This window comes from Conger conger, chromosome 12, assembly GCF_963514075.1.
Source record: "Conger conger chromosome 12, fConCon1.1, whole genome shotgun sequence".
Classification (NCBI taxonomy): domain Eukaryota; kingdom Metazoa; phylum Chordata; class Actinopteri; order Anguilliformes; family Congridae; genus Conger; species Conger conger.
In genome coordinates, this window is record NC_083771.1 from 15636574 (window position 1) to 15655055 (window position 18482).

Genomic DNA, 18482 nt, shown 5'->3' on the forward strand with positions numbered 1-18482 from the left:
ACAGTTTACTGTAATGCAAATCGTATATACAGCACATTACTGTATATTTACAGCAATAATCTGTTAGTTTACAGTAGGTACACTGTAATGCAAATTGTATATACAGCACATTACTGTATATTTACAGCAATAACCTGTTAGTTTACAGTAGGTACACTGTATTGCAAAGCTTATATACAGAACATTACTGTATATTTTTACAGTACTAAATTGTTAAATTACAGTAAGTACACTAGAACAACTGTAGAGTACTGTAATACATTTTACAGTAATTAACTGTGAAAATAAATTACGGTAGAGGCACTGTAAAAAAACAGAAGAATACTGGCGAATTTAGCTGCCAGTATTTAACTGTAATTTTACAGGATTTTTTTTTACAGTGTATCCAGGCACTCCAGTCAGTCCAATCAGCTTGCTGTAACACAGTGAGGTAATTAACCAATCTGCATTTCTATCTTTTTAGTCCCTTTCTGCTCCAGTTTCTCCGAATGAAGCTGTTAAAACGTTCAGTCTATTCAGGATCCAGTACTAAAATGGAGATGGCATGGAGAACTTCAAGTCATTGTGCTCCATGGTAGAATGTTCAATGGGGCAGCCTTTCTGATGGGGAGAGATTGGCAGCTTGGTGTATGCATGTTACAGCATTTAAAGTTCAAAGCTTGTTCACATTCCTTCTGGACACTCCCTATATTAGATCATATAATTGTTTTTAGAAATGTCTGAAATAGAAACTTAGTCACTTGTCTGTGCGCTATCTGTGTCTGTGTATGTGTGCTGTCGGTGTCTGCGCTTTTGATTATCTTCAGAGTCACACATCATTCCAGAAGTACTTTCAAGATGTGGCGATACTTGTAAGTTGTAGATAGAGTGCACCTATATGATTAACAATCTCATAAAGACTCATTTATATTGACAATCTCATTGACTTTCGGTCCTCTAAGATGAAGACCTTTCAGTGAAAAGCATCACATTGAAAACTGCATTGTGACCATATTTTGTTTCTAAACTCTCTGAAAGAACTGTTTCTATAAAGAATATACATTTTGGCCACACAAAGTATATTCATTTGCATGAACTAACATGAATTAATTGATTAATGTATGCATGAAATGATCAGAATTGGAACAAAACATTAACTGTTTTATTCTTTCCAATGTGAACTGGCATTAACTAATGTAGTTGTTAACATTAATTAATGATATACAAATACATAAACAAGGCTATATAGATAGTAGTTTGTTAACAACTACATTAGTTAATGTCAATTCATGTAACCTTTTTGTAAAGTGTTACCAAAATCCCAGTTTAGTAGCCAAGAATGCAGAGCACATCTCTGCTAGAACATTTTCCTGATTTTTCAAAGAACCCTCTTTCCCAAATAGAGCATCTCTTGATTTAAAATCGGTAGAGACCTTTCAGTGGTGCTTTGCTCCAGTAACCATCTCTGATCTCCACATGGTCGTACCAGCACAGGTGACTTTGGTAAAGGTCCAAGGAGGTGAAGTTCAGGATGATCTTTAATAAAGAAAAACAAGTGGGAAAGTTACACATTCCAAAGATCATCAGCACACTCCCCTTAACCTTATTGTTGCCTTTCTAACCTTATTCTACCTCTATTTATACCACTATAGTAGCCTGTTATTGTTCTATTAATGAGCTGCAAATGTGATAGTTGTCATCTAAGTGGAGAGAAGGAAAGGAGGATACATAATCTTTTTCGGAGTACCCTATTGGGACACACCCTATGCGAATGGAATTATTTGTGTGATGCCGGGTGAAGGATGGGGGGTTCACTTCAGCACTTTCTTCCCCGTTGTTCTCAAAGTTTTTGCTATTCTAAGGTAGGCTAGGACATACTGTATTCAGAAAAAGTCATGAAAGGAGGCAGTGTGGCCCTCCTAATAGGAGATATCATGGAACAAAATTCAAATGACCGCACTCAGGATAGCATGTATTCCAAACAAATTTGCAATCTGAGAAATTTATCAAACCGTTATTTTTTTGGGCTTTTCATGTTTAGATGAATTATTTACCATTTTAAGCCATGCTATGCTAGAAATAACTAGCTATACACGGCATAGAAATACAATGTTCACATTGTGCTTATTGTGCTGTGTTGCAAACAATTAGCCCACATAAAAAGGCAACATATTTCAATGGATAAGTAACGCAATAGGCTCCTCTTGGTTTTTAACACGTTATAGTATTTGTTTGCAATATAGCATAGCAAGCATAACATGAACAGCCAGCATATCGAGGTTGGAAACCACTGGTCTGTCTACCGTTCTGCATGATGTGAAACCTCACTTTGACCCTCCCACAAGTTTCCAAGACCTAAAATAAAAAATAAACACTATCATTGTTGTTGAGCCAAGCAGAAATAAAAAGTCAGTAATATGTTTGCCAAAGCAAGAGTTTTTTTATGGTGGTGTCTGAGAAAGTAGCTTGAACGACTCAAAAACTGAATTGGTTGTCCCTTTGCATGAGTGCTTTAGATAGGGCATACCTACCTTTTCCCCAGGTGTGACCGATATCCTCCAGACACAGTGCACGTAGGGAGAGTATCCGTTGGGGAACCCAGGTGAGGAGAACTCTCCAATGCTGGCCTGCAGGCTTTTGGTGCACTCTACCAAAGCACAAGACGTGCACAAGCATGAGGAACCCGTCTGTTAGGCGGAGGGAGGAGCTGTCAACAAGTTACTGGAGTTCCAACTCTTTGATCGATGCAGAGGAATGGTTCAAAACCAAAAAAAGATGTGTTTTCAAGCATTACAGGAAAAGCTGTTATCCTTTCCAGAGGTGGATGCACCAAGTACTAAATCAGGGGTGCTAATAATTATGATTGTGGTGAAATATTTTTTTTCAGATGTATTTCACCACTGGTTTGTTCCATGGAAACACTGATAAAGTACAGAATTTTTCCACATGTTGGCATTTTGGGTTTCGCAATAATTATATTTTTTATTATTTGAAATTATTTTTGTGCATTGTCAGTCAGGGGCGCCAGTCATTCTTGAGCCCGCTGTACATTGTTTATGCTGTTTGAAATTAAGATAAAGGTAAAATCTAGTTTGTTTTTTTATTTCATTTTATTTCAGTATTGCTGTAAAATCTATACCTAACCATTTCACAATTGCCAATAAGTAAACAAAGCACAGGGGTTGCTCCTGTTGAGTGGATTTGCAGTTAATTTGCTAAAGTAATAGCCCACAAGTCGTGTGGACACTATGTGAACTGGCAGAAAGGGCACATAACATTCTGTCCCTCCAACCCCCCGAGAACACATAGGCTTGGAAAACATAGCTGCACTGGATTAGCGGTGGATGCTCATGGACCTGAAGACTATGTATACTGCAGACTAGAAGCCACAAAGGGCCTCTGTGTACGTGTGGACGTACAAGTTTATGGGCTGGGACATGCGGCAACAGCTTATTGAAAAAGCCACCGCAGCTACAAGGGTTTACCGAAAGGAATTAAACAGCTACAACAACATGTACCTGAAGCAGATTCCGCAGATAACCGGTGTCATTTTTTAACAACACATAAATAAGAGGTTTTCACAGACAGTAACATTACATAGATAAATACATAAATCAGTTCGAATTTGTGCTCATATCAAATAGCTACAGTACATGTAAACTACTGTAAGACCGTGACCAACCAAGACAAGCCAAAACAGTTTTCACAGAGAGGCAAAGGCAAAGAGGAAGCAAATCAGAGAACTGCAGCTACAGCCAGAGATTAACAGAGTATGACAGAGGAAACAAATTAAGGAGAATAACCCTGTGCAGACTGTGCTGAATACAATGTCCGATTTTAGGGCCAGAGAAGGGATTTGGCTCGACAATAGCGCAGCAAATGATTTAATCGAGAAGAATTGTGACTTTTTACTGAGTTTTCTAAAAGAAACGAAGCAGTGTTGCATTGTTAGTGTTTGTCGTCGGGGTTCGTAGTGACTGTTTGTCGTTAGGGTTTGTAGGGTTTGCAGTGTGTGTAGTTCTTACTTGGACACTTGTAGAGTTTGCGGGCCTGGGCGATGTCCCCCTCGCTTAGCTGTGTCCTCTGTCCGATAGGCGGCCGCACCCCATTCACATCGTAGCGTGGGAGGATAGTGTCCAGGAAGATGCCCCTGTATTTACAGTAAAAAAAGACTTGCTCAGGAAGTAATGATAATATATTTATATGTATAGCACTTTTCAAGCACAAGCTTCTTTACAGCAATACAAAGGACACCAAAAAAAAGACATTTAAAAAAAGCCCCAATTACTCCACTTGAAAGTTCAATTCGATGGTGATACACTGGTGTCCAACTTTGATGAAGAGTCCCTCTGATGAACATACTGGGGAGTACTGTTACTGTTAATACAGCAAGCTAAACTGTGTTTCTCCACTCCAGTCTAGGGTGCATCCATGTCCAGTCCAGTCTCCAGTCTCCAGTCTCCAGTACGGACAGAGAGTAACTCTTAGAGCCTCAATGCACATATGTATTTAGATACCTGGTGAAGACTCCTTCGCCTACCCCAGCCCGCCCACTGGAGCTTGCTGGAAGGGGGGGGGGGACTGAGAGAATGGCAGATCATATTCCTATTCACAATTACATATTTGTATCTTTATTCAGTATTAACAAAATCTTTAATTATTTTATTATTATACATTTAATGAAAGAAGTGTATCTCTGCTCTGTCTGATTATATGAACTAGACAACGATTTGTGTAAACAGCTGATGCCTAGGAGTCACTTCGTGTAGCACTCTGTAGCACTGCCTTGCATTCTTTCTGGTTGACGTAATTCTTTATGTTGGCTGCGTTCTGTTGAAAACTAAACCGTACATACGGCCTAAGAATGTGATAGGGATGAACTACATCCACAGTGGCATTTTCGGGATAGAAATTCTGGTGGGGCACCGATCAACTGGTCAAGCCTAGCAGTGACCATTGTGAGCCTCGACCTTGCTAGTCTGACACTGTGATGAAACCCTCATAACACACTATCACTAGCTGCTCACTTAGGGCTACAAGAAAGTCTGGCTACTTTCCCCTGATTTGATCACACATGAAGGTAATCAGGGGAGCTGGCATAATTATCAGTTCATCAAGTTAGCTGGAATAACTCCCTGTTTATATTGTAGGTGAACTGGTCTGCAACTGCACTATGCAGTGAGGAAAAGGTAGAATAAACATAGACAATTAAAACAAAACAAACGGTCATTTCAGTTGGCTGTGCTTTGTTACAGTCAAATGTAAGGCTGCAGTACCACAGAGTAAGAACAGCAAATGAATCAATAAATACACTACACAATTAACTCAATTTTCCTGAAATTATGTTTAGGCTACACTACCTATTGAATTTAATTAAATGTACAATAGGTAGTGTAGCCTATACATAATTTCAGGAAAATTGAGTTAATTGTGTAGTGTATTTATTGATTCATTTGCTGCGCTTTGTTACAGTCAAATGTAAGGCTGCAGTACCAGAGTAAGAACAGCAAATGAATCAATAAATACACTACACAATTAACTCAATTTTCCTGAAATTATGTATAGGCTACACTACCTATTGAATTTAATTAAATGTACAATAACACAGCAAACTTAGCATTAATACAACAGGCTATAACACAATGAAAATGAGTCCAACAGAAGGGGCAGTGCAAGCAATGTTTGTTGATTCTTCTGCTAATTTATAGCTAAAATATAAAAATGGGTTGTTTCAAGGGATTTGAGCAAATTAATCCAGCCTACCAGATCCCGACAGGAGAACTCTGGAAACACGCCGGATTGAAATCGTTTTTTACCCTTTCCTCCTTGGGTGATGCTAATATTTTCCCAACCTTTGGGTTGCTAGATTCTGTATAGAGGTTAAGATGCATTACACCTCTTTCTTGGTGATATTATAATAAACTGTGATATTTATTTGGCTACAGCTAAGCTCTCCTAGTTATAACGAGACCGATGACTCATTCCAATCACTTATTTTTCTTATTTTTTTCCTTCCTTGCTCCTGACACGGAAATCGGTCTGCCATCTCTAAGGATATTCCAACCACTTAAATGTTAGCTAGAAATAGAAGTTAGGAACTCTCAATCTTTCCTTTAAGCAAGAAAACATCAGCGCATCCCTTACGGAAGTTTTCTTTTCAAAAAACATGACATATAAATAATCGAACTGTGGATCCACCTCTCCCCATCTGCCACGTCTGTAACTGACGTGGCTTTGAACTTACGTTTGAAGGAGCGAGGGCATTCCATTTGCCTAATTCATGTTTCCTCGATTTCTCCATCTTCATTTCTTTTTCTTGCCATTTTCCCTAGCCTCTCCCGATGGGTGCAGCTAGAAGTAGACAAAAGAGCAAGAAAAAGAAAAGGGATGAGCAAAAAAAAAAAAAAAGCGATTGGAATGAGCCCCGATACTCCAGCTTCAACTGGAGTTACCAGACGTGGGGCCGGCCCCACAGGCCAACATAGAAAAGCCGTTATGACACGTGCAGAAGGGGTTCCCTGCCATACTGCCAGGACTGTGGGGCCAGCTCCACTGACAGATCATTGCCGGCATCAAGCGCCATACGCTAGAGTACAGATTCCACAAACAATTTGGATCACTTTGAGTGCATTTTAAGAGAGGAAATACGGATAACACCTATCTAAGGTTGAGCGATTCCAAACAAACGTTCTTCATTGAACTGCATTGCTTCAGAGATAAAGTCAATGAGAGATAGGAATGCAATACCACCATCTAGTGGTTGGTCCGGGCCCCATCGGCCCCTAATGTGGAGACGCCATTGAAATGGCATAAAAAATAGTCATAGATAAAAGCAGTTCGCTGGAACAAATATGCACTCTGGCAAGGACTCGCTGACAAATCTGCATCCTAAGCTCCTCGGGATGCTGTACTAATTCCTTCCTTTTATCTAGCACAACAACAACAACAAAAAAAAAATTCAACACGCAGCCTGACTCTTAACCGCTCTATCAAACCCACTTGCATTTTATGTCATTACACCTCCTTTCAGTCCATTCTGTAATGATGAAGTAGAAGACAATATAGGCTTTCCAATGGCAATTAGTCTTAATAGATTAACGTTTTTTTTCCCAGTAAAACAACTTAGCCTAAACTTACAGCTAAGTAGTTTAAACATGCCATTCTATAAATGATTATATGTATTGGATATAGATCTATAATTTCCATTGGTAACTAAAATGGTTCTATTTGCAGTTACCCAGAAGTACGCAAACACACCAACAAACCAATGTTATTCCCACTCATTCATGTGTTATTCCTAGCTTGCTGCCATATGGGACTCACATTCCTCCACTGTCATGTCATATCTACATAGACTGATGTTGATATGTGTCCCCATACAGAGAGAGCCCTCCAGAACCTCACAAGTAATGAGTATCCCCACAACAGGAAGTGGAGGGGTTACTCTGATATGAGTATTCCCACAGCAGGAAGTAGAGGGGTTACTCTAATATGAGTATTCCCACAGCAGGAAGTGGAGGGGTTACTCTAATATGAGTATCCCCACGGCAGGATGTGGAGAGGTTACTCTAATATGAGTATCCCCACGGCAGGAAGTGGAGGGGTTACTCTAATATGAGTATCTCCCCAACAGGAAGTGGAGGGGTTACTATAATATGAGTATCCCCCCAAACAGGAAGTGGAGGGGTTACTCGAAAAAGAGTATCCCCCCAACAGGCAGTGGAGAGGTTCAATTTGCAATATGCTCGTAAAAAAGGACCCAGCATGACTTCACACAATCAGATCTACCTTTGTTGGCATTTTTAGGAAAATGATCTTCTTCTCTCTTTTTGAGGTGTAGGGCACCCACCTTTTGAAAAAGAGCTTGGCCGGGTCTTCACACACCACAACCATTATGCTCTTCTACTTTGTTGTCTCCCCCATTGCGCTGGATTGGAAGCTTGCTCTTACTCTGTTCCCATGGTAGTGTGCCCGTGAACAGCAGGCATGTGCAAACAGCGGGGGAGGGGACTGGAGCAACACGGCCAGAGAACAAGGCCATTCCTGCCACTACCCAGGCAGACAAAGCCCTTCTGGCTGCTCTCTGTTTGTTTTAGCAAGCCTCTACAGGGAAGGGCTGCTGCGCACACTCAAGGGTGGACGGACGACCCAGGTGACATGACGTGCATTGCTTTTATTTTGTTCTTTCTTTTCAATTGACTTTTGTCCAGGCGCGTTTCCAAAAATGCCATTTGGAGACTCTGGTTACCAGATCATATTATGGGTCTTATGAGGTGTAAATTACTATATATTGTATGCTAAACTATCTTGGAAAAAGTGCCCAGAAATGCTTCTGAAAAAAGTATTCTGATTCCACCCTGCCGGTCACCCTCTGCCTCTCAACTTTCCTCTCCTTGCTCACTCCTCTGGAAGCAGCGGGTCAGAAGATTGAAAAAAATAATTACAATAATTACATACCATTTATTAGTGAAAGCAGGCCTGTTCCTGACTCATAAGTGTGCTGTATAATAACAAAACACTTTGAGAATTATTTTATATGCTCACTGATATAAAATGGGGCCAAGTCACAGAAAAGGCCCTCAACTGTGGAGTCGTTTTCACTCTCCTCTGTTTCCAGCATAAAATGTAAAGAACTGTTTTTGTCAGTGCGCAGCGGTCTCACTGTGTGTACTGGAAAGGTTAAGGTTTGCTTAAAAATGTTTATTGTATAATGCAAGCCTAACAAACCATACACCATTGGAAACATTATGGAAGTTATGCTGTAGTTAGATGCACTTGGAGCACTTGCTGAAGTTGGATGCACATGTTGCCTATAATGAGAGACTGCCTTACGGTATTAGTCAGAGAACCTTGTAGGTGCCTAGGTGGGCTGATCGTGTTCCAGAGAGCCTATACAAGTATGTAATGGCTTACATAACTAACTAACTAACTAATTTTACTCTGATTCATGCTGTCAGTGGATTTCCAAAATGCATTGAAGGTAAGGACGTTTGCTGTCTCTCCTTCAAGGTCCAGAAAGAGACCGTGGTCTGGCTCTCCCAGCTTTTATAAATTGGTGTAATGACAACTTTTTGGAGTTAAATGTATCCAAAACGAAGGAGCTGATAACTGATTTTAGACGGGACGAAGATTCCATCATAGAGAGTAACACACATGGTGAGAAGGTTGAAATGGTTGACTCCTGCTAATATCTGGGGATGGTGTTTGACAACCAACTTTGTCAAACGAGGCCAGCAGAGGGTAGTGTCCTTCAGAAGTCTTTTCTTTCATTTTTTTTTTAATCAAAAAATGTTTTATTTGTTGGTTAAATGGCTTGTCACTGAAGGATAGAAACAGTTTGAATAATATTGTGACAATCTGTTCCATTGGAACTAAGCAGAGAGATTTGGGCTCCTTTTGCAACTAACAGACTTTGAGGAAAATACAGAGTATACTGGGTCTTTCAGCGCACATCTTAGCATGTGAATTTTCACTGGTGCCATCAGGGTCTGGGTATGCCTTATCTGCTTGTAAATTGTCATTCATACCCTCTGCAGTCCAGCTACTGAATGCTGTATAGCACTTCTCTTGTACATTAATGAGATTGATATTTATGAGAGTTAGGAGGTCACACATAGCTGCCCACACCATCTATTTATTCCATTATACATGTGCATGTATGTGTATTATACATGTATTGTTTGGTGCTGCTGCAATCTGTCATATGTAATTTCACTTTCAGGGATTAATAAAGTTGTTTTGCCACCGCATGTTACAAAATACATAACTATTATTGATGAAGCAATATCTTTGGAAAACAGTGTAGAACTGTGAGTTTTAACGGTTTTAAAAATAGTATATCCTGTGACCATATTGTCCACATTTCACCATGAAAAAAGAGAACGAATGCAAATAGACCCACTTATGGGGTTAAAATAAAGCAGCTATTTTCACTCAGAAGTACTCAACTCACAATAATTTTATCTGTGTGCTTTAGAAAGTACTACCTAGTGCCCTCATAGATGCATGGAGGGCAGACTGCTATCAATGATTACAAATATCCTTGGAAATCAAGAGAAAGCAAACATATAGATTAGTTGCATAAAAACAGAAAGAAACGTTTTGTACTTCACCTTTGAAACTTGGAGCAGGCCAGCTGCAGATCTGAGGTCACATCAGGGATCAGTAAAAGATAAATAATGTAACTCAATTGCTAGAACCATTTACGACAAATAATTAACAGGTAGCCAGAGTAAAGATAAAAACAGGTTTACTACAAGCTATTGTCTTGGTTTGTGTAAGAACAAGGGTGTAGGTTTGGATTGTCTTGGTTTGAGTAAGAACAAGGGTGTAGGCTTGGTTTGCCTTGGTTGTGTAAGAACAAGGGTGTGGGTTTGGATTGTCTTGGTTTGTGTAAGAACAAGGGTGTAGGTTTGGATTGTCTTGGTTTATTTAAGAACGAGGGAGTAGATTTGGATTGTCTTGGTTCATGTAAGAACCAGGGTGTAGGTTTGGATTGGTTTGTGTAAGAACAAGGGTGTAGGTTTGGTTTGTCTTGGTTCAAGTAAGAACAAAGCTGTAGGTTTGGATTGTCTTGGTTTGTGTAAGAACCAGGGTGTAGGTTTGGATTGTCTTGTTTGTGTAAGAACAAGGGTGTAGGTTTGGATTGTCTTGCTTCGTGTAAGAACGAGGGTGTAGGTTTGGATTGTCTTGGTTAAGTAAAAATTTAAATGGTTGTATATTTTCTTACATTTTATACAGTTACAGAGGGTCAAAATAACCCCATATTTGTATGCAAAGTTGGTACAGGACTTAGCAGGACTTACAGCATAGCAGTATGTTTATTGCATGTTTACTATTTAATCCCACCAAATTAGAAAATTATGAAAATACAGTATCAATATAAAAAAGGGTTAACTGGTTTTTAAGAGATGTCAAACACTGAATAGGGTCAAACTGACCGCAAACATAATATGAAGGTTAATGATTCATTGGAATCAACCAAAGACGTTTTTGTCAAAAATAAAAATATATATTTATCCAAAAAAACAGGTTCCACAATAACTAAATTGTAAAATTGCATTGCCATTGTATTGTTAGAGATGCCAATAATAATGGAACCTATGATTTTCAGAACAAAATTATTAACTTCAATAGAATAAACTATATAGTTTTCCCATATGTTGGACTTAAAATACAGATTATTATCTGGGTTGTTTATTATATGCAGCCTTTAATTTTTACTTAGGTTCCAATAACCTTGGAGCCCATGTACTGTATACACTCAGTGAGCACATTATAACTGCTAATATTTTTTTAATATTTTTTAGACATGAATGCCGCAGCCTGTTTATTGTTGCTGACCATGTGCATTCCTGACTACCCATCTCCTAATGGTTACTTCCAGCTTGATAATGCACCATGTCACAAACCAAAAGTCGTCTCAAACTGGTTTCAAGATGATGTTAAATGTCCTTCAGTGACCTTGCCAGTCACCGGATCTGAATCCAATAGAACACCTTTGGCATGTGGTAGAACTGGATATTCACAGCATGAATGTGCAGTTGACAAATCTCTAGAAATTGCATGATGCAATTATGTCAACATGGAACAGAATCTCAAAGGAATGTTTTCAATATCATGTGGAATCCATGCCAGTTAGTATTAGTATAGTGTTCCTAATAAAGTGCTCAGTGAGTGTATATGAAGAAAAAATGGAAATGGGGGGCCACAGCAATTTTCATTCAGGGGGCCTGGAATTCTTAGCTACGCCCCTGCATACAGTTATAATAGCCCATTAAAATTATTTGCCTGCTTCTTGCTCCCATCCAACAGTGATTTTTGTCCTGGTCCTTTTTATGTCAAAAGTGGTAGCCTACTTTCCTTATAGGCTACTGTTTAGCAACAGCCATTAAAAGAGTAACATGGTGGTTGAATGTGACACTTGCCAGTTGTCTTTAGGCAACAATAAAACAAATGTGCATAATTTTTTTTTTTTTATTAGTCAGTCATTTCAATGTATTTGAAAACTTTTTTTCTAAGCCTAAATGTCCCACTATAAAAGTTCACCCAAACTGTCTGGGCATGGTAATGAGAACTGACAGACGGTGCCCCCATTTTCCACATATTGTTGGTTGTCACTATAGCTATAGTTATAGGTTGTCACTATCTCCATGATACGTGCTCATCTTGGGAGACTGAATTTTCACAAGCTAGCTAACTATACAACTATACAGCTAGCACAACTATAACGTCCTTAAGACAGCAAACTAGCTAGCTAACGTTATTGATAACGTCACCTTATGAAAGCAAACTAGCTAGCTAGAAAAATGAATATAATGATAAATAGTCCAATAGACTTTAAAAGGCACTCTAATTTAAGTGAACCTAACGTTCGTCAAATATTTGCATTGTCTTGCCTGTAGGCCAGCAGTGAAAACTATGGGTCATGAGTTATAGGGGAGGGATAAGGAGAGTGGTTATCCTCCTTTGACGCACTATGAGGAGAACATTCTCAGCTGGTTGAAAATAGGACAATAAATTTAAAGCTTCTCTAAAACTAAAGAACGGGCATATTTAATACTTTCATCGTGTTTCTGCAATGCTCTCTTGTGCACATTGCAAATAAAAATCTAGAAAGTGTGACCGACCATGTTACTCCTTTAAGCTCACTACCTTGCCTAATTTCAAGTTTCTCAATTAATATTGTTACTCCTCTGCATTATGCAGTCGTCCTTTCGTATTAATGTAGATTTCCAATTCCATAACCCAGTTAAGTAGACCAGACTTTTTGGGTTTTCTGAGGTTCAGACTTTTCCTTTGCGTCATTCTAAGCATGCTCCACCCCTGGTAGGAATTTCCTGTAAATGACTGCGTAACGGCGTAGTGAAAAATAATTCTGGAGGTTATTTTAACACACCATACTCCTTATTTAAACACCACTTACCCCTTATTTAAACACCCCATACCCCATATGTAACCACCCCATATCCCTTATTTAAACACCACTTACCCCTTATTTAAACACCCCATACCCCATATGTAACCACCCCATATCCCTTATTTAAACACCCCATATCCCTCATTTAAACACCCTGTACCCCTCATTTAAACACCCTGTACCCCTCATTTAAACACCCTGTACCCCTTATTTAAACATCCCATATCCCTCATTTAAATACCCTGCACCCCTTATGGAAACACCCCATACACCTTATTTAAACACCCTGTACGCCATATTTAAACGACCTGCACCCCTCATTTAAGTACCCCATATCTAAACACCCAGTATTCTTTATTTTAACACCCCGTACCCTTTATTTACACACCCCGTACCCCTTAATTAAACAACATTTTACAGTATGTAAAGTGAATGGTAGTTTACAGCCCCTTGAACTGAAGGCAGAAAATCAGATAAACATGGCGACAAAATACAGCCACATGGTTTCCTACCTGGAGAATGTGTTCCTAGCGTAGTGCATTATGCTGTTAAAGTCATATGTTTCCCCCAGCGAATCAACCTCCCCAGGTTCCATCTTAAGGAAATTGTACTCCTGTCCTGTGGGGAAAACATCAGGGTTGTATCTTTAGCATGTACGCGTATGCATCATGACTACAGTGGGCTCCAAAATTATTGGCACCCTTAATAAAAATGAAAAAGCATTTTATTAAATAACACAGATAATAGTCTCTATTTTATGTTCAAACTTTGCTTGTTTCGTGGGGGTTTTCCCTTCAATCCCCTCTTCAGGAGGTGAAATGCAGGCTCAATAGGGTTAAGGTCTGGTGATTGACTTGTCCAGTCTAAAACCTTCCCCTTTTTCTGCCTCATGAAGTCCTTTGTTGTGTAGGCAGTGTGTTTTGGGCCATTGTCTTCCTGCATGATGAAGTTACTACCAATTCATTTGGATGCATTCGGCAGACAGAATGTTTTTGAAGACTTCATCCTACTGCTACTGTCATGAGTTACATCATCAATAAAGATTAGTGAGCCCACTCCAGGAGGAGTCATGCAAGCCCAAGCCATGACACTTTCTCCATCGTGCTTCACAGCTGAGCTTTTATGTATTGGATCATGAGCATATCCCTTCTTTCCATCACTTTTATAGAGGTTGATCTCTGTCTCATCAGTCCATGAAACTTTGTTCCAGAACTTTTGTGGCTCATCTCTGTACTTCTTTGCGAACTGAACTAATCTCACCTTCCAATTCTTACAACTGATGAGTTTGCATCTTGTGGCATAGCCTCTATATTGCTGCTCTCTAAGTCTTCTTTGAACAGTTGATTGAGATACCTTCACCCCTGCCCTGTGGAGATTGTTTGTGATGTCACTGACTGATGCTTTGGGGGTTTTCTTCACAGCTCTCACAATGTTTCTGTCATGAACTGCTGTTGTTTTCCTTGGTCAATCTGTTTGAAGTCTGTTGCTCAGTACACCAGCGGTTTCTTTCTTTTTCACGACATTCCAAGTTGTTCTACAAGCTATCCCCAATGCTTGTGCAATGGATTTCTCCTCTTTTATAAGCTTCAAAATGGTTTTCTTTTCTCCCAAAGACAGCTCTCTTGTCTTCATGTTGGTTTATCTTTTCTAACACAAATGCTTCACAGGCAACACCCAAGGCTAAAACCAAGAGTAGACATTCAAAACTATTTATTGTTTAACCAATCAATCTAACAGGACACATCTTGGCAACAAGAAACACCTGTCAGTCACATGTTCCAATACTTTTGCTCACCTAAAAATTTGGTGGTTTGATACAAAAGGTGATATATTCTAAGTTGTTAAATAAAGATAAAAATACCTGGAAATAAAAGCTGAAATTTGGATCTGTCATGTATATCTTTTGACCTCAAACTCAACTGTCTTCAGTGTACAGCAAAAACAAAGTAATTGACTCTGCTGTTCCAATACTTTTGGAAGGGACTATAGCTACTGCTTTATGCTGTATTACAGCATAGGAATACAACGCCCGTGGAGAGAGAAAAACTTACATCTAACATCACATACAAAATTAATTATTACAGGTAGGCCATGACAGCATGATATTAGGCAGCATACAAAAGAAAAACTTTACAAGGGTAAAAGAGGCAGAAAGAATATTAGCACTGATAGAACAACAGGTGGAAAAAGTCCTACAAAATGAGAAAGTCATAGACACAAATCAACTTGTGATGGGAGAAGGCCACAGCGCATCTGAAGGTAAAACTGCATTCAGAACGCAGTGTCTGCAGTGCTACTCAACTCCACGTCCTGCAGTGTCTGCAGTGCTACTCAACTCCACGTCCTGCAGTGTCTGCAGTGCTACTCAACTCCATGTCCTGCAGTGTCTGCAGTGCTACTCAACTCTATGCCCTGCAGTGTCTGCAGCGCTACTCAACTCCACGTCCTGCAGTGTCTGCAGTGCTACTCAACTCCATGCCCTGCAGTGTCTGCAGCGCTACTCAACTCCACGTCCTGTGGGCCTCAGTGTCTGAAGCGCTACTCAACTCCACGTCCTGCAGTGTCTGCAGTGCTACTCAACTCCATGTCCTGCAGTGTCTGCAGCACTACTCAACTCCACGTCCTGTGGGCCTTAGTGTCTGAAGCGCTACTCAACTCCACGTCCCAGTATCTACAGGTATTTGCTTCAAGAGCGCACTACACCACTGGATTTCTCTAATTATATATATAATAACTATATCAATAACTATCTGAACCAAAGATGTAAAATAATTAGCAAAATCAGGTGGTGTAGTGAATACTGCATCCCAAATTACATCCTAATGGAAAATTTGACCCAATTTGGCTGTTTAGAAAATCCCATATAGATACTGCACATTTTTTGCAATATCTAATTTGCATTGGAAAAGCAGTCACAATCCTTACAATCTGGCCCCTGGTGTTCAGATGTGGAGATGCAGACAGGAAGTGGGTAGACTGACAGGAAGTGACATCTTACCTGGCTGGACGTTCTCTCTGACGATGCTGACGTGGTCGTCCCTATCAGGCCTAGTGTGCTCATGCCAGAACCCAATCACGTGGCCCAACTCGTGCACCACAATGCCAAACTTGTCACAGTTCTTTCCAATGGAAATGGCCTGGGGACCCCCACCTCTTCTGCCTACATAGGAACAACATCTACAGGGGGGAATATGTAGATTATTTAAGCCAGGCACAAGCACTCCTACCTACATAGGAACAACATCTACAGGGGGAATATGTAGATTCTATAAGTAAAAGGACAAGTCTTTATTAACTTCAGCACAGGTCAGACAGGCAGGGGTCCATATCCAGCAAAAGTACTGACAGAAAGCAGGCAGATCAAAATCGAGAGTCCAGGCAAAGGGTCGGTATACAAGCAGGGATAATCCAGTATGTGGTCAATGTCACAAGCAAAGGGTTGATAACACACGGGCAGTCCAAACAAAAGGAGAATCCAAAATCAAAAACCGAATAGCCAAACAGAGTCCAAACACAACGGGTCAAATCAGAACAAAAGGGTAAATCCAGAGACGAAGGTCTAAAACAAAACAGGTCAAAACAGAAGTCAATCAGAAAATAACACTGGAGAGTATTGCCAAGGCTCATGACAATCTGGCAACTAACTGCACAAACAGAGGGGGTTTTCAGTGGGAGACAGGTGAAACGAATGACAGGGAATGAATGAACTGACAGACAGACTACGGTGAGCACAGAGGGTAGCAAAACACGGAAATGCTAACCACTTAGACAAAAATGAGACAACAAAGAACCTGACAACAATGAACCTTCATATACAGTGGGCTCCAGAATTATTGGCACCCTTGATAAATATACAAAAAAAATACTGTAAACTGAAAATGAAAACATAAAACTTATTGACATAAGCTTTATTTCCCAACATGTGTAGTGTGTGAAATTATTTAACGATTAGTCAAATTAAAAATATATTGCTGCAAACCTATTTGAAAGGCACAGGCTACAAGAGCTTTTTACATTGTTGAATACATTTTTCCTGCCTTCCAAGCAGCCATTGGTTTCCATTCATTTCCTTATGCTATGAAAATCTACTTGCACAGCTGCTTGATTGGTATTCCATCATTATGAATTAAAATCAAAATTACCTTTTCAAAGTAACATTAGCATGCCAATTAAAGCACGGACTGATAAGAAATTGAGACGTAAATACAGGAAAACCAGCGGATGACATTCTCCGCGCTTTGCTAACTGTCAGTCACAAAATGTTAATAATCCCAACATTATTGTTACAAGGAAAGTTTTAGTAAATTGACTGAAAGCCGAAATACGCATACGTATTGTTTGACCGGGAGGAGGTTAGGTAACATGTTAGCATTTAATTGTCACCTATCTAGTAGTTGGATAACTTTTGGTATTTAGCTCATTTCTTTGTAGCTAATGCTACATGAAAAATCGAATTCTTTTAAATTGTATCTAATGTTTGCAAGGACATTTCTGAACATTTCCTGCTAGGCTATTCTCCTGTTAAATAGAATATTTAGCTCAAGTGTTAGCCATCTACTTTTGCATAACATGTTAGTCTGTTGTTATACTTCATTATTATAATTCCCCTGGGTTAGGGGGGACTCTGACAACAATAAAACAATTAACAAATAACAAGGGGTTATTCTTCAATAATGAACAGGGCAGCAGGGAGAGTCATGTGGCCAGCGGGGCTGCAAGCCGGAGACCAGGTTATTGGTAAAAGCTTTATGATATACTTGCCGCCTGCAGCTGTAGCTGGTGCTCGTCAAAATGTCAGATGAAAATATGATTGAGCTGATTAAGTCATTAAGAGCAAAAGTTGGCACAACTGAAACGGATAAGCCCTTGTTGCGCACCACTGATCGAAGCTCATGATCTCCCCCTTCTCTTCAGAGTAGACTTACCCACACGGTCGGTAGGTGAACATGATGTAGCTCTCCTCGGTCGTTCTCTCAATAAATGTCACGCAGGTGTGCTTCTCCCAGTGACGCATGGCCTGCCGGAATATCGCCCGCTGGCTGCCTGGAGGGGAACACCAGGCACCAGCAGCACTTCACAAATACAGCGAATGAGCGACATGTTTTTAAAACCCATCGCCATTCATCAATTTCATTGTCATTCTATTATTTTATGCACTTATTAATGAAAAGCTCTCAAGCCACACACTGTACACAACCTTAAATGCAGCTGTCCAGTGGTTATTTCACAAATGGACAAATGGAGCAGGTCTTTAAACCGACAGCTTCCACAGAACCTACTCACCAGTGAAATTCCCACTCATCACGAACGGGATGATCCCATCTGGCCAGATCCTCTCGGGCCGGGAGGTGGCCGCCCTTTTCCTACGACGGGAGCGTCGATTTTCAGACGCAGTAATGTTTAGGTCCAGCTCAGCAATGTATGGGCCTGGTGTCGTGCCATTCAGAGTAGTCTCATTGGCTGAAGCGTCTGCCATTCAACGGCATAAAACAAGCAGCGATTTACAGTATGCATGCTTATGAAAATAAGTTTAAGAAAATGCAGGGAAATATATCTTGTAAAATGAGCCTATAGTATGCTGGCA

General features: G+C 40.0%; 1 protein-coding gene across 2 annotated transcripts in view; it reads right to left on the reverse strand.

Moving 5' to 3' along the window:
• Positions 1 to 18482, reverse strand: part of LOC133142484 (bone morphogenetic protein 1-like) — a 54685-nt gene that overhangs the window by 24049 nt on the left and 12154 nt on the right. For both annotated transcript variants that reach the window (XM_061263734.1, XM_061263735.1), the window contains exons 3-9: positions 18182 to 18367; positions 17824 to 17941; positions 15897 to 16075; positions 13411 to 13516; positions 4005 to 4129; positions 2511 to 2626; positions 1413 to 1515 (exon numbers count right to left, since the gene is read on the reverse strand). In XM_061263734.1, coding sequence (XP_061119718.1) covers positions 1413 to 1515; positions 2511 to 2626; positions 4005 to 4129; positions 13411 to 13516; positions 15897 to 16075; positions 17824 to 17941; positions 18182 to 18367 — 933 coding nt within the window. The remainder of the gene's footprint in view (positions 1 to 1412; positions 1516 to 2510; positions 2627 to 4004; positions 4130 to 13410; positions 13517 to 15896; positions 16076 to 17823; positions 17942 to 18181; positions 18368 to 18482) is intronic.